Source organism: Petaurus breviceps, unplaced genomic scaffold (genome assembly GCF_028583685.1).
Source record: "Petaurus breviceps papuanus isolate PSGF00001 unplaced genomic scaffold, PetGlider_PUasm1.0 90994, whole genome shotgun sequence".
In the NCBI taxonomy this organism is placed as follows: domain Eukaryota; kingdom Metazoa; phylum Chordata; class Mammalia; order Diprotodontia; family Petauridae; genus Petaurus; species Petaurus breviceps.
Genome location: NW_027187393.1, coordinates 4716711 through 4738570, shown reverse-complemented (window position 1 = coordinate 4738570; position 21860 = coordinate 4716711). Strand labels below are relative to the sequence as shown.

Genomic DNA, 21860 nt, shown 5'->3' with positions numbered 1-21860 from the left:
GAAGGAAGGAAGGAAGGAAGGAAGGAAGGAAGGAAGGAAGGAAGGAAAAAAGCTCTTGCTTCTGCTATAGTGGATATCATCCTCCAGGCTTTAGGCAGATAGAAGATGGGAGTTTTAAAAATTAAGGGAATATCAGAGGTAATCCTGTCTTCAGAAACCAATCCACAAAAATCCAGATTTACAAATTAGAACGATTAGGGAATGATTATTCACTTTACAAATTTTGTTTAACTTAGAAAAGGATTCACGCTATAGTCTCTTTAAAGAGTAAGCTCAGCTAGGATATTTTAAAATGCACTTTGATTTACTGAATGGGAATTTACACACGCCTTTGTAGGCACCTCTATAATGTGTAAAACCGACAGCCTTGTTTTTATTACTGCCTCTTTTTTGCTTCCCATTAAATTTTAGCTATCCACTTAAACTGGTAAGCTGACTTCAGCTACAGCAGAGATCTAAGTTCCCATAATTTTCAAAGAATCAAACAACTCCCTCTGGGATCTCACTTTAATGATGCATTTGTCCCTTCCTTCCCTTCCCCCCCCACCCCCCCACCCCAGTTTAGGAGGCTACCACTGTCGAGTGCTGGGGCATTAATCACTAAACATTCACGAAGTGTATCATCTGAACAGAGCCCCACACTGGACTCTGGACAGAATACAGAAGTGATATATAAGATCAGGTCCCTGCCCTCTGGGAGATCCCAGTCTTGTTACTGAGATAAGACTCACCAGAGAAGCAAACACAGACAGAAAGGTGGAACTAAATAAGGAGCAGTGTGGTGTGGGGTAAAGATCTTTGAATCAAGAGTCAAGAGAGATTTGGGTTCAAATTCCACTTGCATGACGAAGGGGATGGTTTCAGAAAAACCTGGGAAGACTTATATGAACTGATAAAAAGTGAAGTGAGAAGAACCAGGAGAACACTGTACACAATGACAGAAATATTGTAATGATGATCAACTGTAACTACCTGATCAATACAATGATCCAAGAGAATCCCAAAGGACTCACGGCAAAAAATGCTATCCACTTCCAGAAAGAGAAATGATGAACTCTGGGAGCAGATTGAAGCATATTTTTTTCCACATCATTTTTCTTGCTTTTCCCCCCACAACACTGCATGACTTATTTCTTCTCTTCTCAAGGGGGAGGTGGGGGGCAGGGGCAGATGGAGGAAGAGAATTCAGAACTAAAAATAAAAGTTAACAAAAAAATCTCAACTGCAAAATATACTATTAATACCTATTTGACAACCAGCAAGCCATTTAATCTCTGAGCCTCAGTTTCCTCATCTGTAAAACAGGGATAATAACACAATAATAATAATAGTAGCCCTACATTTATTATAGGGCCTACTATATATATATGTCAGACACTGTGCTTTACAAATATTATCTCATTTGGTCCTCACAACAAGCTTGGGAGGTAGGGATTATTGTGATCCCCATTTTACAGTTGGAGAAGTTGAGGCAAACAGAGGTCAAGTGACTTGCCCAAGGTCACACAATAAGTGGCTGCAGCTGGATTTGAACTCAGGTCTTCTTGACTTCAATCCTAGCACTGCATCCATGCATCATTAGCTGTTTAACAGTAATCTCACAGGCTGAGTGTGAGGATCAGATGAGAACATATGCAAAGCATTTTGCAAGTCTTAAAGCACTATATAATTATCAGTTTCTGTTATTGCTGTTGTTGCTTTTAAGACTTTAAAGTTGCAAATTTCCTTGCAACTGGAAAATTCTGGGATTCAAGAAGAAAAAGTAGAAATCAGATTAAAACCAAGTACTAGACTGTATGCTAAGGACTAACAGTGCTATTGTGCTGAAAGATTTCCCAGGGTATGGAAAGAACATTAAATGAAAAGATTGAGAGCCTGCATTTACATCCCAGCCTGCCACTGACTAGCTTATGTGACCTTGGAGAAGTTAGTTACTTTCTCTTTGAGCCTCAGTTTTCTCATCTGTAAAATGGGACTAATAGTTATAATACATGCCTCATGGGGTAGCTGTTGTGAGTGGAGTTCCCGTCCCCTAGCTTGGAAGGACATTACAAGTAGGGGAAGGTTCTGAGTCTAACACTGAAAGTTTCTGCCTAATTTTAATCAAAGTCCTTCAAGATCTGATTTAAGAAGGTACAGAGACCATGCTCTCTCTTCTATGCCAAACAGCCCTTTCCTCAAAGTGAAACACATCTGATTACCATCATAATCTGTATACATAATTGATTGGAAAGCCTCAGTCACATACCTCCACCCAGATTACATGTTGAGAATAAATTTACAAGCTGCCCATTGTCCAAATAATTTGCCATCCTGACGCAGAAACATAAACTCTCCTAATCCTGGCTCTGACACTTAGAGGTGGAGTGACCTTGGGCAAGTCATTTAATTTCTCTGACAAGTCAGTTTCCTCATTTGTAAAATGAACAAGTTGAACTTGATGGCCTCAAAGAGCTTTTCTGCTTCTAAAGTTAATGAAATGTAAACATGTTACTGACCCTAGCCTTTATTTATAGCCTCATACTTATGGTCTAATGAGAAAAGACTGGTCTTGGTTGCGAGGTGACCGGTATCCAGATACTCTGGTCTCAGGTCAGTACACTTCTTTTCCCCCAGATTCCCCCAAATCATGTCGCCACTTTCCTCATCTCTGAAATGACAAATTCACACTAGAGTACCTCTAAGGTCCCTTCTTCCTGTGCACTGACATTCTCCACGTGACTTTCTCCTGGGACAGATAAAGTCTGAGGAGGGTCCACCACAGGATTCTGAACAGGAAGGGACATCAGAGGCCAGCTGGCTCATTTGACAAATGAGGAAACGGGGCCCCGAGAGGTTAACCAACTTCCCCAAGTTCCCATAGCAAGTCCGTGACAGAAGGGCACTGAGACCCCAAATCTGCCACCTCCGGGGCCGATGGTCTTTCCGTGGCAGAGCTGTCCGACCGTGAGTCAGCAGGTGTCCCCAGAATCCACTCTGGAAAAGTTTTGTGCTGCAGAGCTGGCTGCGGACTGCTCTTCTATTTACATGGCTTACCAGAAGGGAGGTTTGTCCGTGATTCCTCCAAACAATGTCCCTTAAGACTTCCTACTTTGTAAACAATCATTTCAGTACGTGCAGATAAGATAATGGAGCGGCAGCGGAAGCCCTATCTCACTCGGCGTCAAACCCCAGACCAGGGAGAATCAGTGTCTTTTTGCTGAACGTACTGAAAGTGACAAGCAGTTCCCACGGTTCTGGCAAGTCAGATTTTATTGTGGTCATCAAGGCAATCTGATTACTGTTTGGGGGAAGGACAGAGAAGCACAATGTTCTTCCCCTACTGCCTCCCCCAGCCCTGCCCCCCAACCCCCACCCCAGCAGAAGGGGAGACTTGGACAATTCCGTTTCAAAATCCAGATCTGAGCACTTTCCTTTTCCCGCAATGAAGCGGTGCCCCAACAAATGTTCCCGATTGACCGACTGACTCAAGGTTCCAAAAATCAGTGGTAAGCTGGAAATACCGGGGGATCTGGAGTCGGAAGGATAAAGAGATGTGCGGCACAGTGGAGAGAGTGTACAGACTGGAGTCAGGGGTGCTAGGATCAAAATCTGCCTCTGAATATACCTAGGTGTGTTTATAGGGGCAGCTAGGGTAGAGTATCAGGCCTAGAGTCATGGAGACCTGAGTTCAAATATGACCTCTGATGTTTACTAGCTATGTAACCTCCGGCAAGTCATTTAACCCTGTTTGCCTCAGTTTCCTCATCTGGAAAATGAGCTGTAGAAGGAAATAGAAGACCAGTCCAGTATCTCTGCCAAGGAAACCCCAAATGGGGTCACAAAGAGTCAGACACAACTGAAACAGGAAGGAAGGAAGGAAGGAAGGAAGGAAGGAAGGAAGGAAGGAAGGAAGGAAGGAAGGAAGGAAGGAAGGAAGGAAGGAAGGAAGGAGGGAGGGAGGGAAATAAGCATGCTATGTGCCAGGGACTATGCTAAGTGCTTTACATGATCCCATTTGATCCTCCCAACAACCCTCAGAGGTAGGTACTACCACCCCCATTTTACAGCTGAGGAAACTATTAGGCAAACAGAAGTTAAGTGACTAGATCAGGGTCACACAGCTAATAAACATCTGAGGCTGGATTTGAACTCAGGTCTTCTGATTCTAGGCCCAGAATTCTATCCACTACCCCACCTAGTTAGATTATAAACCCCCTTGGGGGTAGGGTCTGTTACTAATTTGTATATATCGACACATGTTCAGGTTGTCTCCCCTAGCTGGATTAAAAGTTCTTTGAGGACAAGCATGCTTTTCCTTAGCTTTGTGCTGCTAGCATCTACTGTGTGACCTCAAGTTACTTCACCTCCTTGGCCATCTGTAAGAGGAGGGGAGTGGTCTAGATATCTGATGTCACTTCTATCTCTAGATTTATGACCCCTGGGTGTTGTAACCTGGACTTGAACCTCATGGGTCTGCCACTCAATCCCTGGATGACCTTTGGGCAAATCACTTAACTGATCTAGGCCTGCACTTCCTCATCTGTGAAATGGGAGGGTTGGACCCCATGATCTTTAAAAGTCTAAATCTAAGATCTTGTCATTATATGAATTACTTTGATACTTATTTAAGAAAAAAACTCTCCATTGTAGAAATGGATTTAGTTTTGTTGGGGGTTTTTTCTTTAATGGATTCAGTTACCTCAAAAGTTCTTTACATCAGGGGGCTTTTCTTCTTGTTATTCCACCCTAAATTCTCCTTCTATTCTGCATTTTCAAGGAAACTTCCCTGTTTCAGTCAGCCTACAAAGCTCTTGTTTTTCTCAAAGGATCTCTTTCTTATACCAAATGCTTCTTAATAAAAAGACGTAGGTCACCCTCTCCTGTAGAACAGAAAGACAGCAGGGTGGTGCAGTGGAAAGAAAGCCTTGGGTCTGGAGTCAGGAAGATCCGAGTTCCAATTTGATCTCAGATATTTTCTAGCTATGTGACCGCAGGCAAATCACTTAACCTCTCCAGGCCTAAATTCACTTAATTATAAAATGAGAATAATAATAGCACCTAACTCTTAGGGTTGTTATAGGGATTAAATGACTTAACATTTTTAAATTGCTTAGCAAAATGCCTGGCACATAGTAGATCCTTAACAAAGGCACTTCCTTCTTTCTTTTCTTCCTTCCTCCCTCCCATCTTTCCTTCTTTCCTCCCTTCTCTCTTTCCTTCCTTCCTCCCTTTCCTCTTTCCTACCTTCTTTCTTTCCTTCCTTCTTCCCTTCCTTATTTCCTTCCTCCCTTCCATCTTTCCTTCCTTCCCTGGATGTGGACATTCCAGCTTGTCCTCCCAAAGTGCAGGATTCAGACCTAAATAAAACAGATGCAGATATGGCTTGACCAGGAGAAAGGAGAGAGAGAAGGACCGTCATTGCCTCATTTAATGCAGCCAATAATAGCACTAGCTTTTCTGGCTCTTGTCAAACACTGCTGACTCCTTTTGAGCTGCCAGGCCACTAAGGTATCTTACATCAATTTTGCAATTATGAATTTTAAATCAAACAGAATTGTTGTGGGGAAAAGCACTTTGTAAACCTTACAAATGCAAGTTTTCATGGTAGAAAATTTATTCATTACAGATATCGTCCATAATAAAAAAAATCATTCAATTTCCTAAAACAGGAGTTTTCTCAAAGACAATATCCCTGTATTCGCTTCTGGTCTTTGCTTTTCAGAATCCCTTCTTTCCTTAAAGGCTCAGCTCAGATTCTAAATCCTACCTGAGGTCTTTCCTGATCCCCTCCTTTGAGTACCTTCCCCTCCCCTCCTAAAAATAACCCTTTTGTTTATCACTTTCTGTGCCTCTGCCTTCTCCTCCAATAGAACATAAGCTCCTTCAAGGCAGGGATTGCTTCATCTTGTTTTGTTTTTCCAGTGCCTTGCCTAGTGCCTGGCACACACTTACTAAATGCTTGCTAACTGACAACTGGTTGCCAATGAACATGTCTATGTCTCCCTATTCTGAGTGTTTCCTTTAACATCCTTAAGCTTCTGTCCCCCATTTCTGCCACCTTTCCACTGCCAAAAGTCTTGACAAGTCACCCACTGTTTATCCCCCCTGCACTCCTTGATCCTTTGCAGTCTGGCTTCCATCCCTATAATTCTAGAGAAAATACTTTCTTGTAGGTCACTCACCAATAATCACCTAATCAAGAAATCCAATGACCCTTTTCTCAGCCTTCATCCTCGTTGATCTTAATCCAGTTCATTAGTTATCATGTCACATTGATCTGCAATGAGCATCAGCTGGTGCTGACAAAGTTAGCTCTTGTCTGAGGGATGGGCTCTTAGATGCCTTTATCTCTACACTTCACCTGGATGGCGAAGATGTGATTACCAGGTGGGTCACTTAAAGCCAGTGCACTAGCAAATCAAGACAGAACCTTGTGATCACTGATCCTTCCCAGAAAGAAAGGGGAAGGAGGAAGAGGAGGTGAAGGAGGAAGAAAAGAAGGAGGAGGAAAAGGAGGAGATGATGATGATGATGATGAAGATGATGATGAAGAACAACAATAACCACCACCACTGCCACCACTACCACCACCACCAGCAGCTGGGTCTAGAGTTACACTGTGGAGAGAAGCAATGGTCCCACTGCCCTCTATCCTAGAGAGATCATGTGAAGTATTGCATCCAATTCTTATTACCACCTTTCAAGGATACTGACATGCTGGAACATATGCAGAAGAACACAACCCAGAAGAGAAAGGAGCCCATGGCACTTAAGTTTCAGTTGAAGGAACTGAGGAAGTTTAGCCAAAGGAAGAGAAAACTTAGAGGGATATAACCATTTTCTTTCAAATATTCGAAGGGTTAATTACTTGCCTTCTCAAAGGGAGAAAAGGAAAGGATGGAGAGAATATGGAACTCAAATTTTTTTTAAAAAACATGTTAAAATTTTTTACATGCAATTGAGAAAAATTTTTAAAAAGAGAGAAAATATTTTAAGGGCTGTCATGTGGAATGGTAAATAAAGCTTTTCTCTGGCCCTGGGAGGTAGAACAAGCTGGAATTGCATAGGAGTCCTGGCTCCAACCTGTACAATTTTGGGAAAGTCACTTAAATCAGCTTCTCCATCTATAAAATGAGGGAGTTCGATGAGAAGACCTCCTAGGGCCTTGCCAGCTATAAATCCTATGATCTTATGACCAATAAGAAGGACCCTCACAGAAGACTGAACAGTAACAAAAAATACCTTTAAGATAGTCTTTCCATATCAACTCACCTACTATCCCATTTCAACTACTGCCTAAAAAGGCGTCTATGGGGAAATGAACAAAATTAATACCATCATCTCACAAGCAAGGAGATTTGATGATCTCTACAGTGAGCAACCAATCTATGCAAGAGGTTAACATGTGAGCATCTAGTGGATAGCAGTACACACAAGGAGGGCTCAATGGTTCTATATTAATCAGGCCACAAGGCCCTTTATCAGTAAGTTACCCTTAGAGCCAAAGGAGCAAACTAGTAACAAAAGAAAGGACATGGGCTGTGTCTGAGATGCCCTAAAACCAATTATCTGAGACAATGTATAAAAATTGGCTCTTTCATCCACCCACTGTCCTATCTTTCTTGTTGTTTGATAAATTTTCAGTCATATCTGACTCTTTGTGACTCCATTTGGGATTTTCTTGGCAAAGATGCTGGAGTGGTTTCCATTTCCTTCTCCAGCTCATTTTCCAGATTAGGCAACTGAGGCACACAGGGTTAAGTGACTTACCCAAGGTCACATAGCTAGCAAGTATCTGAGGCCAGATTTGAACTCAGGAGAATAAGTCTTTCTGACTCTGGGCCTAATGCTCTCTCCACTGCACTACCTCACTGCCATCCTGGCTTTTTTACTGAGGTTTAAATGTTCTTCCTCAGTAGACAATGAGCTTGTAAATGTTTCCAAGGACATATGTTTGGCCACCACCAAACTTCAATACAACAAAAGGGAACAGAAGAAGCACAGGGCCAGGGACAAGAAAACCTGGGATCTACAGTCCATTCTACTCCTTATCCTGTAGTTTGACCTCAGATGGTCTTCTGAGGGCGAACCCACCCACCCCACCTCTACACACACATTTTTAGCTTCTTTTACTATGTTGTCTTCCCCATTAGAACACAAGCTCTTTGAGGGCAAGGACAGTCTGTCTTTCTGCTTGTGTCTATACACCCACATTACTGCTTAGCACAATAATGCCTGGCACACAGTAGGCACTTAATAAATGCTTCTTGAGTTCACCTCTCTAGGTTTTCTTCCTGCTTTAAGTATCTAGGATTCTCCCTGTATTACCACACCCTCCACCAATACAGACTGTAACCTTCAAAGATAATGAACGACTCAGTCAATAAGTGTTTATTCAGCACCTACAGTGGTGATATCACAGGTCCTCTTTAAGAACAGAGGACCAACAGTAACTATGTGCAAGGGGCTAAGAGCTGGCTGGGGATACAAAGGAAGACAAAAATTTGAGAGTGGTTGTGCCTGAAAATTTCATCCCCTGGGGCTGAGCAGCTCTGACCTTGGCTTGCGGGTCCCTACAGTGTGACCTGCACAATCCATCCTTAGAACCATCTTCAAAGCCTTATGTAAGGCTGTCAGAGTTCACATCACAGCGAGTCACTGGAGGAAAATTTTACTGGCGGGAGGGCTGAACTAAGCAGCCAAAGAATAGCCCCTGTCCTACTTACCTCACAGGGTTCAGGGAAGGATCCATTCAATAGCACTGATGAAGAACTACTAGTGTTCTGGGCTTTGTGCTGGCAGTTACAGGGAATACAAAAGCAAAAAGACACAGAACCAGGTTTCATGGAGGAGCTTCATGGTCAAAACGAGCCAATGAGGTGGTGCATGTGGAATTATTTTTAACAGTAACAACAATAATGATAACTAACACGTATGTAGCTTGAGGTTTGCAAAGCATGTTATGCATATGATTTCATCTGATCCTCACAACAACCCTGGAAGAGAGAGGTGCTGTTATCATCCCCATTATATAGCTGAAGAGACTGAGGCTGAGCTCTGCTCAGGGTCCTGTAGCTAGTGAATGTCTGAAAAGGAATTTAAACTCGTCTTCCTGATTCCAAGGTCACTGTTCAAATTACCCTGTTGTTCATTCTTCGTTCCCTAAGAGAATCAATGATGTCATGGGGTGGTTTCAAATTGGATTTAAGTGAGGAAGAGCTGCACAGTCACCAGCCTCACTCTCTCTCTTCTAGAGCCATCAGTGGCAGGACAAAAGTCAAGACAACTGGCAATGTCCTGGAAAGCAGTGGTTAACTTTGGCATCTGCTATGTCTGACCAAGCTCTAAGAGCCTATTTCAATACCCTTCATGGCGACCGGAACAAATTATTCTCATCCACCCATTCTGCTTGAAGAAGTCTTCACAGGCTTGGGGTAGAAACCCCCCAACTCATGACCGGTTTTGAGACCTGTCAGTTACCTTCAACCTGGTTCAGCCCATCTGCTGAGATGGTTTTACTGGAGTGTGGCCACTGTACATGCTACAGCTTCTTGGAGCCACAGGTGAGAGCTGGGTGACAGGTGGACACCAGAGGTGCATGAGCAGCCCTGAAAAAGCCTCACACCAGAGGTGCTGGTTCTCCCTGAACACCACCATACACATAAAACTCTACCATGGACAGTGAGAGAGAAGAGACCTAGGAATTAACTAGTCATAGTTTCCTAAAATTATAAAAGAACCTACAGACATCCATAGTCCAGTCCCTTATTTTACAGACTGTGAACTTGAGCCTAGAGAATGAAAGCTAGTGTCCCAAAGCCAGCTATAACAGAGCCAGAGGAGGGGTCTGGAGCCCACCAGTTCAAGGTTTTCTCAGCTTCACAGGAATGTGCCCCTTCCCCCTAGGTTTGCATTAAAGAGAACATAAATATGGATTCTTAAAGATGTTTTCTTATCTAAACCTGGAGGTGTTGCTTCCTCACACCGGGGAGCAAACGTCTTTACAAAGCTGCTTGGAGTTTAAAGACAACACAATGAGAATTGGGGCCCTACCCTGCCATCTTTTAGTGACACAAAATAAAAAAAGGAGAAAGTCAGAAAACATTATACACAACTATTAAGGGGGTGCATGGTAGTCATTGGATGGAAAATTGCTAGAAAAACCCATTAGCAGCATAATAACTTATTTTTAATGTTGAGCTGTTAGGAAAACACAATTATATGCTTCATTTATACTGAAAGATATCATCCAGCATACGGTAAAAACACTCTGTGCTCTATTTAAAACAAAAAACACACATAACTAGCAGAGAGAGAACTAGAAAAGGGGGGAAATGGCATTGTCCATCTGGATGGCTGGTACCCTTCTCTTTTCTTCTCCTACCCCATCCCCATTCATAGGCAAGTCCCCAAGCTCGAGTCAGTAATCTGCATATAGATTTGAAAAGGCCGGGGCCTCCTGTGCAGTTGAAAGCAGAAAATGCGCAGGCATGAAAAAAGAAGCAATTGTAAGATACACCCCAGAACTTTATTCCCAGACACAGATATAGCTAGAAAAAGACTTCACCTGGGGGTGGAAAGGGAGGGGGGAGAGAGAGAGAGAGAGAGAGAGAGAGAGAGAGAGAGAGAGAGAGAGAGAGAGAGAGAGAGAGAGGGGGGGGGGAGAGACAGAGAGGAGGGGATGGGGGAAAGGGAGAGGGAGAGAAAGAGGGAGGGAGGCAGAGAGAGAGAGAAGGAGGGAGGGAGAGAGAGGAGAGATGGGGAGGGACGGAGGAGGGGTAGAGAGAGAGAGGAGAGGTAGAGAACGGGAGGAGGAGAGAGGAGGGGAGAGGAAAAAAGGGAGGAGAGAGAAGGGAGGGAGAGGAAGAGAGGAAAGGAGGGAGAGAAAGAGAGAGGGAGAGGCAGGCAACAACGGAAGGGAGGAAATGTATAGTCCAAGATAGCTCATCCAGTCAGAAGCAATCTCTGCACCTCCCAGGGATAATTGTGTTCTGAATTTCATAACCATTTGGGGCCTTTTGCTTTATGAATAAGCAATAAAACACAGGATTGGAGTTAGATGGGCTTCTCCAATCGTTCTTTCCAGGAAGGGGGAGGGGGAGTTGAAGAGGGAGAAGCCGGTCTCAGAATGACAGAAGGAACTTTAGGCATCATACAGAGGTAAAAAGAAAAAAAGAACCTGCAGAATTAGAGGGGTCTGCAACCCAAGCCAGCTCGACTCTCTTTTTTCCTATCTGTATATTTGGGGATCGGGACTTTAAGGGGAAATCAAACAAGAATGACCTTTACGCCCAGGCTGTTACATAAGATCAGCCTAGTTTTCAACCAAAATATGTCTATTATTCCAAAAAGGAATGAGGAGAAATGTCTCTGCCTCCCCAAGTACAGACAAAACAACAATCTTCAGGGATGGAGAAGCCTGCATTACATAGCTCTGGAATCTGATTTCATAAGGCCCAAGGCAGAAAGAGCTTCATACACTTTCTATTATGCATAAAAGACCATGGCCATACAAGCCCAGGCTGAAAGAAGGAGGTAAGTCACAGACATGCTTCCAAGTCCAAAATAAAGTGCATTTGAGCTAGGGTTTCCCAGTATTAGGGATATACTCTCTACTTATCCAGTCCCTATAAGGGGAACCCAGTTTCTAGACCAAAGACAAAAGGTGGTGAAAAGGATAAAAAATTAGTTCTTTTTTTAATGCTTGAGTGATGTTATTTTTTTTCCTTTCTTTTAAACATTATCACTCCTAATGACTCTCTCTACTCTCCCCTGCAACAGAACCTTCCCTTGTAACAAATAAATATAGTCAAGCTAAACAAAACAACACAGCAGCCATGTCTGAAAATACATGCCTCGTTCCACATCTATTGTCTACCATCTTTTAACTGACATGCAGGAAGCATGCTTCACTACCAAGTCCTTAAGTTTTTTAAAGTCCCAACTGCCTGCTGGGGCCTTTGGTCTTTGTCCTACCACCATTTCTGAGGGCAGTCAAATGCCCAGCTCTTTGAAAGAGAAGAAACTTTAAAAATAAGGAGACTTAAGAGGGTTATTCATGTAAAGTCCAATCATCAGTAAAGTTTGGAAGGAAGGTCTATGATTTTTACTCACTTTAACCATGCTTGGTAAGTCAAAACACCATGGAGTGGGACCGCCAAAATTTATTCATTAGACTGACCTGGATCAGATTCCATTTCTGACAAGTTCTCAAACCACTCCTGAAAATTAATCTCTGTTTTGAGATAAGTAAGGTTTAATTATCTGTAAATTTAGGGTCTTATACTAATAAGTTTATTCTAAGTTTCTAACATTTGATTCTTGCTCCTACCTCTCCCTGTGGTGACCACGGGTTCCTCAAATGCCATGCACATGGACCACAAGCTACAGCAGATTCTATCAAGCTAGAAAGCCTTTGAGTAGAAGGCAAAGAATAGACTTCATCTCTGTTTTCTGAGGACCAACCTAGCTAAGCCCAGAGACTATTATCACCAAGGTGCCCACAGGATAATGAATTTTTCAGTCACAGGGACTTCCGTGGACTTGACTTCTGGATTATAAAAGGGCTGCAGTGAATATTGGCAGAGGGAGTATCCATACCAACAAAATTATAGGTCCTGGAAGTGTTGGGTTAAAACTCAGTTGGACAAGAGCCCTAATAAGCCCCTACCCAGCTCACCATCCCTACACCTCCATATCATCAACACACAGTTATGAGCAAGGTAGATTATTTTATTTCACTGCAGATTTCTATAGATTTGGGAAGTTGCTTTCCCAAATGCATTAGCACCCAAGAGGTGGGCGTTAAATTACATCTGCAGTGAAGGGTGAACCTGTCACTAACAGCTGTTTACTTTTCAAAGATTGGCAGAGCTCCTGAAATGTGCCTGATTGATGGTCCTGCAAAGACGCCGTTCTAAAGAACTGGGAAATCAAAGGCAGAGGGATGTGAGTTTCCCCCAAGGTGAGGTGCCCCCAGCCTGAAGGAAGATTTCTTCTTCTGTAGGCACTGGACATGAGACCACTGGCTTTCTTAGGAAGAGCTGGACCACGGAGCTGGTGATAAGCCATGGCCTCTGGGGACCATTCCTTTGCCCATGGGAGCCTCTACTTAAGAGTTAAAAGAATGCTTTGTGGTTATCTTCACTGAGGCTCTCACAGGCAATATGAATCTGTATCCTCTGTTTCCAAATCCAGCAGTCTTTCTACTATACCTCATAGTCTACCATTCTAGAAGGGGCCCTGACCCTGAAGAAAATGTAATGAACTAGTCCCTTCTAACTCAGAAAATAGATTTAGAGCTGGAAAGAAAGGAAACCAACTAATCCAACCTCCTCATAGTATAGATAAGGAAACCTCAGCTTGGAAGTAACTTCTCCAAGGTCACACAGATAATACACAGAAGTCATAATTTGAACTCAAGTTTTCTGACTCCAAACCTAATATTCTTTCTACTCATCACACTGCAGAGCAACAGTGAAGCCTTCTCAAATAAGCAACTCAGTGAGATATGGGAGAATTTTAGGATATTGGCAAGAAAATACACAGTGATAAGATAATATAAAAGTTTACCAGATAAAATATAAAAACAAGCCAACTTGTTTTCCAAGGTTCCCAACTGAGGGCAGAAAAACACTTCGACAACAAAGTAACCACCTGCACAGGAGATCCTGCACCATAGTGCCTTGGCATATGACAGAAATTTAAATTGTATGGCAGCGATTCTAAGTATCAGAGTAATTCATCAAAATTTATTACCCCATCTCATACAACATCTTTCCACTAAGATGTAAAATTGCAATTTACCACAACCCATTAAGTTAATAATTACTTACCATATGGTTTGAATGCTACTCCCAAACCAAACTAAAGAGAATCATGTAGGATTTGGACTATGTAAAAAAGATACCATCAGCTGCTCTCAGCCTACAACAAGAGATGCACCAAAGACAGATTAAAAGTACTGGTAAAATTAGGTTCTCTAAAATGAAAAAAAGAACCTACCTGAGCATTTTTGGCGAACATCCTTCACATGTATGTTCCTTAGTAAAATAATGACCAGGACCACACCACTGCCAGTCATCCAGAGGGTTCTGACAAAACAGCCTCCATTTGCCTGCTGTCTGGTATGTCAGTAAATCAGCAAGCATCTATTAAGCACTTACTGTGTACCAGACATTGTGCGAAGTACTGTGCTCTGGTAAAGTAAAAACAAGTCTTTGTCCTCCAAGAGTTTACATTCTAACAAGCAACAGATAGGTGATAAAGACAATAATAAGTGTATATGCATGCATACAAAGTAGAAAGAAGGTAACTTCAGAGAAGCAGGAATTGGGAGCTAGGGGGATTGGAGAAGCCTTCTGGAAGAAGGTGGGACTAGAGCAAGGGAAAAAAGAAGGCACCGGGGCACATGTGTCACTCAGAGCAGATCAGAGTGGTTTCACAATTCATAAACTAATTAACCCCTTCTTGGCCTTCCTCTGACATTGGTAAAAATAGAAAGAACATTGACTGAGCAGCCAGAGGACCCAGGTTCCAAGACCCCCTTTGCTGCTGGCAATCTGAGGTCAGCTTCCCAGGCCTTAGCTTCCCCGGCCTCAGCTTCCTCAGCTAGAAAGATGAAGGAGTTGAACCAGACGGTCTCTGAGATCCCTTCCAGCTCTGAAGTCTGTGTCAGGGACTATGTCGACCGTGCAGTCAGAGGACTGACGTTGATAGGTGCTGGGCAGAAACAAAGAAATCAGGCTGACAAGAGCTTCGAAGGCATATAAGCAAAACAGGCATATTAATTCCTGTTCCCAAAGCAGGGCCTCACAAAAGCCAAGGAAAACTCTATCTACAGGCTGAGGGAAAAAACAACCATGGGTCACTCACTCCCACAGAAGGGTTGGGTAAGGATGGGGAACAGGTCAAGGGTAAAGGACAGCAGGTGGGGTGGGGGGAGAAGGGTAAGATTCTCTGTACAAGATGCTAAATCTTGTTCAGATATCATGAGCTATTCAAGTCATCAGGTCTTTCTAATGGAAATTATGTGGCATCATAAGCAGCCCTGGAGCTGTAAAGAAAAATGAAGACTAACATCCCCATGTTCTTTTAAAAACTGGGGGATGATAACAAAAGGTTCACCAGGTACCAGACCAAGGTTGTGTCCATTGACTTCAGACTGCCTGACTTTCAGAGGCTTTTCTTCCCTGGGTCAAAGACTGCAACGAAGGTACTTATGGTTTCTGCCAGGCCTGGGCAGGAGAAGAACTATCAGGGCTATTTATATTCAGTGAGACTGAATGCTCTGGGCTCCACTCTGCAGTCTGGTCTGAGCTGCAGCAGCCCTGCAGACCTATGGGAGGCCAAAGGCAGCATAAGGATAAGGACCTTCCTGGCCATCACCAGGGCTTCATATTTCTTTCCTACTTTTCATAGGATTTCAACTTTAAAGCTAGGAGGGATATTAGAAGTCACCTAGTCCAACCTTCTCATTTTACAGATGAGGAAACTGAGGCTCAGGTACATGAAGTGAAGGCAAAAGTCACACAACTGGCAGAGGCAGGATTTGAACCTGAGTCCTCTGACTCCAAAGCCAGCCATCATTCAAAGAAGTACCTTAGCAGTGGAGGGAGGAGGCAGAGGGAAAGAACCTGTATCCTAGAGCTGAACAATGCAAAGATTCTATTGACCCAACTCCCATCTTTAAAAACATTCATCCCTCATTTGTGCACAAAAAGCCCTTAGCAATTGTCAAAGTGCTCTTTTGAACATCACACCCTATGGAGAAGTAAATGGAAGCAGGATTATCTCCATTTTTTTTTTACAGATGAAGAACCTGACACCCAGAAATCGAAGTTCATTGCTTTCCAATTTGAAGGGGTCTGACTTACCAAAGGTCACACAAAGAATTAATGCAAAAAGTGTTTCTCCTCTCCTGCCAGGCTTAATCACTTTCTAAGGTGGTGGTTGTCGTTGTTGTTTGCCCTTTGTTCTCAAAAAGGATCATGATATAAGGGAGGTGATGCCATGACATGCAAGTGAATTTGATTTAAGTGAGGAAGAACCGTGCAAAGTCACCAGCCTCACTTTCTCCTCCAGAGCCAGATATAAATCCGGTCATTCTGACTTTCTAAAAAGGTAGTGTGGAAGGTGGAGAGAGAACCTCCATACTATGCTACTTCTCCAATTTGGGGCCAAGAAAGCCTGACCTGATTATGGTATTTATATATTAGAAGGACTATGGGGAGGCAAGCTGGCACAGTGAATACAGCACTGGCCCTGGAGTCAGGAGATCTGAGTTCAAATCCAGCCTCAGACACTTAACACAAAAAACTAGCCATGTGACCTTGGGCAAGTCACTTAACCCCAACTGCCCTACCTTCCCCCTTCCAAAAAAAAAAGAAATACATATATTTGAAGGACTAGCCTAAGGAAGAGGGATTCAATTGACTGCTCAGCCCTAGAGGGCAAAACTGTGATTAAAGGGAGAAAGTTAGAGAAAGGCATGGCAGGCTTTGGCTTAACATAAGACACCATCATAGCTAGCCAACAATAGGCTGCCTGATCAATCCCACAAGCATTTATTAAGTGCCTACTATATGTAGGAACATCTTGGGGGTGGGAGGAGGCAAAATAATAAATATATTAATGACAATTACCGCTAACGTTTATACAGTGCTTAAAAGTTTGCAAAGTACTTTACAAATATTATCTTATTTGATCCTCACAACAACCCTAGGAGGTAGGTGCTATTATTATACCCATTTTACAGATGAGAAAACTGAGACAGACAAGTGGTTAAGTGACTTGCTCTGGGGCAGATAGCTATTAAAGATCTGAGTCTGGATTTGAACTCATGTCTTCCTGAATGCAGGTCTAGTACTCCATCCACTGAGCCACCTAGCTGCCTATATATGTGTCTACATAAATATGTACAACATGTAGATAGGTATACATGTGCATCATATATATATATACATACACATCATCATATATACAATATAAAAGAAATATAAGGTGATTTAGGGAGGAAGATCCTCGCAGCTGGGTGTGAGGGGTGGGGGGAAAAGGAAGATCAGTTCTGTACCTTAGAGAAGGCAGGGGAAAGGGAAACCAAAGATTTAACCAAGCAAAGCTCCCACACACCCTCGCAAAGACCCAGGAGGCAGCAGTTTGGTGGCAAGTTTTCTAGACTGGAGTCAAGAGATCCAGGTTGTAAATCTTGGTTTTACCACTAACTGCCAGGCATCCTTGGGCAAGTCACTTCCTTTTCTGTGGCCCACAATTTCCTTTTTTATAAATCAAGAATGTAGGAATAGATATTCCCTTTCAGCTCTAGGGATTTGTGTCAAGGGGGATAACTTGAATAATTTCTTACTGCTAAAGTTATTCCCATCATTCCTGTGAGGAATGCTTGACACTTTGGATAGCTCTGAATGTCCTCTGGACCTTAGAAACCAACACACCCAGTATAGCTTTCCCTTCCCCTGTTTTAGTTACTCCAGCCCAAAACAACAGCAGCACCTGGTGGTGGTGGCTGGGGCCCTCTGAGCTCCTCTCTTAAGCAGCCAACAAATAAGGGGGCTTTGCTCATCACTGAGACAATTTCCACCTTTAACTTTCCAACCCTAGGAAAGAAGTCATGAATGAGCCCAGATCAAAGCTGTCCAAGCCTTTTATATTAAGAAAAAGTTTGAAGAAACAAAAACACATGCTCCCCCTTCAGCACAGATCACATGACTATCTCTGCACAGAAATGTTTGTAGAACTAAATTTCCCTAGGAGGAATTCCCATCCTAGGATACTCAAAAGGACCTTTTACATGACAATCGCTAGGCCAAACACACTCAGCAAAACCTGGGCTACTGACATGATGTCTTTCCTGGGACAGAGAGAGGCAAACCAAGTTAGCCAGATTCATCTCTATTCCTTACTGCAATCCCTGTTTTTAAAGATGAGTTTGAGATTTATGGGACATTTAGGCTGCTGTCCCCAGACCCCACATGGAATACACGGCACAAATCTTTCACACAATTTCTCTCTCCTTCTTGTAAATGTTCAGATTTAAAACCGGAATTCTTGGCTCATTCTGGTGAGACTAAAATAAAAACAGCCAAAGTGAAACAGAAAACTGCATTTTAAATGAAACTCACCTACAAAGAGTTGGAGACATTTTTTGCAGTTGATCAACCATTCTAAAACACAGCTATTTGTAATTTCATAATTGGGGGGGCGAACAAGATACAAAACAATTTCACTACATGACATGAAAGAAAAGCATATTTTTGTATGTTCCTTCCATTTCACAAGACTAGAATAGAAGCTGCTTTATCATAGGAAGATAGATTTAGAGCTGTAAGGGGCTGTAGAGGTCATTGAGATCAATTCCCTCATTTTAGAGATGAAAAACGGGAGGCGCCAAAGGCTTTAAATGACTTGCCCAGGGAAACACAACTAGTGTCTAAGGCAAGATTCAAACCCACATCTCCCTGACTCTAAGTTCAGTTCTCTACCCATTAGGCCACTCTCCCTTCATCTAGGGCTAGCTCTGTTATAGCCCCTTCTACTTTTCACGTTCTGAGTGTATGTGGGAGGCACGGAGAGAGGAAGCTCGTAAAGCAAGACTGAGCTAAATCGCGTTCTGCAAGGCTATTCCCGAATTTCCTTCTCGCTAACCTTTTGCTGGGACTCCTCAACCCAGGTGTGATAGGATGGTCCTTGTGACGAATGATTCCCGGTAATGGACATCCCACTGCTTTGGTCCTCCTGGTTGAAAGATCGATTCTTTAAATACCTCTGACACTCCCCAATATCCCCCCGAGAATTCTGGTTCACAGTCCCTGCAGCTCAAAGATGCTCTCCCTGCAGCATCAGGCAAAGAAATCTAGGTTGCCAGGTCTGTCTGTCATGGAGGAAAAGAGAGATCTGCGTAGCTCTAGGTAGGTTTCTGTGTTTTGCTCATCAGCAGTTAACTCGAGTGCATATGCTTGTGTTGTGAGAGAAAAGAGGGAGGGAGCCTACCGAGGCAGGGGCTAAAGAACCCCCAAACCCTAAGCTGTGCAAATGAAAACAAATCGATAAACAGACCCGCATCTCCCCAGTTGCCGAACACCCGCAAGCCAGGTAATACAGTCCCTTAAAGCCGAGGCAAAAAGAAACCCCTGTGATGTCTGGGCAAAGCAATAGGAAACAAACAAACAAAATACAGATCACAAATAAGGCAAACTCACTCACCGTAAAGCTCTTCCTGCCCATTCTGAACATTTTCCAGCCTTAGCCCCTGGAGAAGCCAGGGCAACCACGGTTCGCTGGGAGAAGCCTGGCCAACCCTGCCTCTCCGCCCGCGGCCGCGGCGCCCCCTCCCCCACCTCTCGCCACACAACGCAAGCAGGACTGACTGCTTCGCAGTTTGTCTCTGCACTGGGGCATTTAGAAAACCGCGGGGAGAGAAACGGTATAGACCGTCTCCTGTCTCCCTTCCCTCTTCCTTTTAGGCACGAACACACGTAATTCCAAGCGGATAAACGCCTGGCTCAAATGGTCAATAGAGCTTTTTAACTGAGTTTTGAAATTCCCTCCTCCGAGGGGTAAAAAAGGGAACTTAGTTGCGTTTAACACTTCATCTCCAAGAAAGCCAAGGTGAAGTTAAAACTCTACTTCCACCCGACACCAGTCTCTGGTCTGTGGGGGTAGGGGCGGGGTACTGTGTGACACCTTTTATTATTAAAAGGGGGGGGCGGCGAGACATCTAGAAATCTGAAGGCGTGCTTGCAACCCTTCCATTTCCTAAGAGATGATCCAGGGGCTGGGCGGTCTCGAAGCTCAACTGTGCAAACAGCCAAGAGGCGTCTAAGAGAAATGAAGGGGACCTCAACCGACCGCCCTAGCTGGTGGAGGCGGCGTGATCACTGTTACTGGAGCCAGTGCCGATTACTTTGGGACTTCGCTGGTTGTGAGGCGTCTGTTTGTAAATAACTCCGGGATGTCTACCAGCTCCGCTATGACAGTTTCTACTCAGCAATTAGACTTTTAAAGCCCAAATTAACGTCAACACCGAGAAGTTAAAAGCCTCCGAAGCAGGCGTGGGGAGGCTTGTAGGCGCAGGGAGGAGGGAGAGAGAGCAGGGAAGAGTCCCAGAGGGGCCCAAGTGCGGAGCCTCAGGGAGGAGAGTTTTCTCCTCGGGTGCTCGGCTAAGCAGCAGCCCCTTGATCCCCAATCCCATCCTCATACCCATTTCCAATCCCAACCCCCTCCCTCTTCTCTTCCACCACCTTCTCTTCCTCTTCCTTCTCCTCCTCCTCATTGGCAGAGGGGGGGATGGGGAAAGGGGGCGCTCGCCCCTGTCCCGGACCAAGGGAGGGAAGGAAGGAAGGACAGGACACAGGGCTCCCGGCACCCGGCCAAGTGCGCTCCTTTCAAACCTCAGGCCGGAAGACACCGGGGGGGGGGGGGGGGGAGGGAGAGCATAGGACAAAAAGCGGCAGCCAGTCCGGGTCTGGGTCCCCGCTGGTACCCCAGAGTCCCCAGAGTTGCGCATCCTCTCCGCACACACTCACCTTATTACAGTGGTAATAGTCCAAGTGGCCCAGGCAAGTTGGGTCTGCGCCGGGGAGGGCGCCCACCGACGTCGGAGCCGCAGGGTAGAACCTCACGTCCATGCCGGGGATGCGGGCGCAGCGCAGCAGAGGGCGAGGAGGAGGAGGAGGAGGAGGGGGAGAGGGGGAGGAGGAGGAGGCGGAGGCAGAGGCGGAGGCGGCTCCAGCGGGCATGAAACCGACTTGGGCTGTCGCTCTGCCTGGGTCTGAGTGCGTGCGTGAGTGAGTGAGTGAGAGTGAGTGTGAGTGTGTGTGCACGGGGGGCGGGGCGGGGAGAGGGGAGGTGCTGGCGGGGCGGGCGGGGAGCGAGTGGAGCCCCAGCTCCTGCCTATTGTTCCTGGAGCCTAGGGCCGGCCCGGGGCGGGGTGGGGGGTGGGGGGAATGGGGGGTGGAGAGGGAGCGGGACCGGCCGATCCTCTGCGCCCGCCCTCCTGTCCCCCTGCTCCGGAGGGGAGGCGGGAGCGGGAACCTGAGCCGGCCGCTCCTGCTGGAGCTCGCTGCCTCCGGCCCACCTGAGCTCCGAGAGGGGGCTAGCAACCCAGCGCCCCGTCCCGAGCCGGAGCCAGATGTAGGAGGGGGATGCTAGTCAGCAGCCCGCAGAGATCAGGGCACCGACCCAGGGGGAGGGGGAGAAGATGGCGCTTTGGCTCCTCTTTCCCGTTGCCTCCCCCAACCCCTGGCCAGTGCACCTGCTCCGGGCTGGCGCGTCCCGGGGACCGGGTGGCGGGAGTCAGAGGCCGCGCAGGGCCCGGGCTGCTTGAGGACCCCAGGGAGAGGGCACTCGGGAGTGGGGGCGGGGGCGCTGGGCAGAGGCCAGGGTCCAGGCCGCTGCCTGTGAGGGGGCGAAGGAGGCCGGGACCGAACAAGCCTATGAAACTCCGCGGCCCTGAGGAAGCAGAAACTCGAGCAAAGTAGAAAGCAGAGACCGAAGTGACAGATGAGCCGCTGTGCCCCAGGGGCAGGGGCCGACCTGGGAGCTTTGCTACCCAATTTGTGTACTAATAGGGAATCCAGGGGCTGGGCAAGCTGCCTCTATAGCAGGAAATTTGAGGTTCCGATCCCGCCTGTATCCGTGCTCTCGAGTTGTGGGACGTAGACCTGCCTTTGCCCTGGCAGGTGGCAGGGAAAGGGGAAAGGGCCCTCGAGAGAGGCAGGAAGCTGTAAGCTTAGATGGCGAAATTAGAGCATGGACTGAAGGAACTGGGGCTGCTTAGCCTTTAGGAAGAGAAGGGCGAGGGTGGGCAGCACCACTGTCTTCAGCATCCAGAGAGCTGTTCTATGGAAGAGGGATTCGATTTA

The 21860-nt window shown here is 45.3% G+C and overlaps 1 protein-coding gene across 1 annotated transcript in view; it reads right to left on the bottom strand.

The window, feature by feature from the left end:
* Positions 1–20790, bottom strand: part of TOX2 (TOX high mobility group box family member 2) — a 327435-nt gene extending 306645 nt beyond the window's left edge. The window contains exon 1 of the mRNA XM_069077822.1: positions 20523–20790. Coding sequence (XP_068933923.1) covers positions 20523–20735 — 213 coding nt within the window. The 5' untranslated portion in view covers positions 20736–20790. The remainder of the gene's footprint in view (positions 1–20522) is intronic.
* Positions 20791–21860: the final 1070 nt, after the last annotated feature.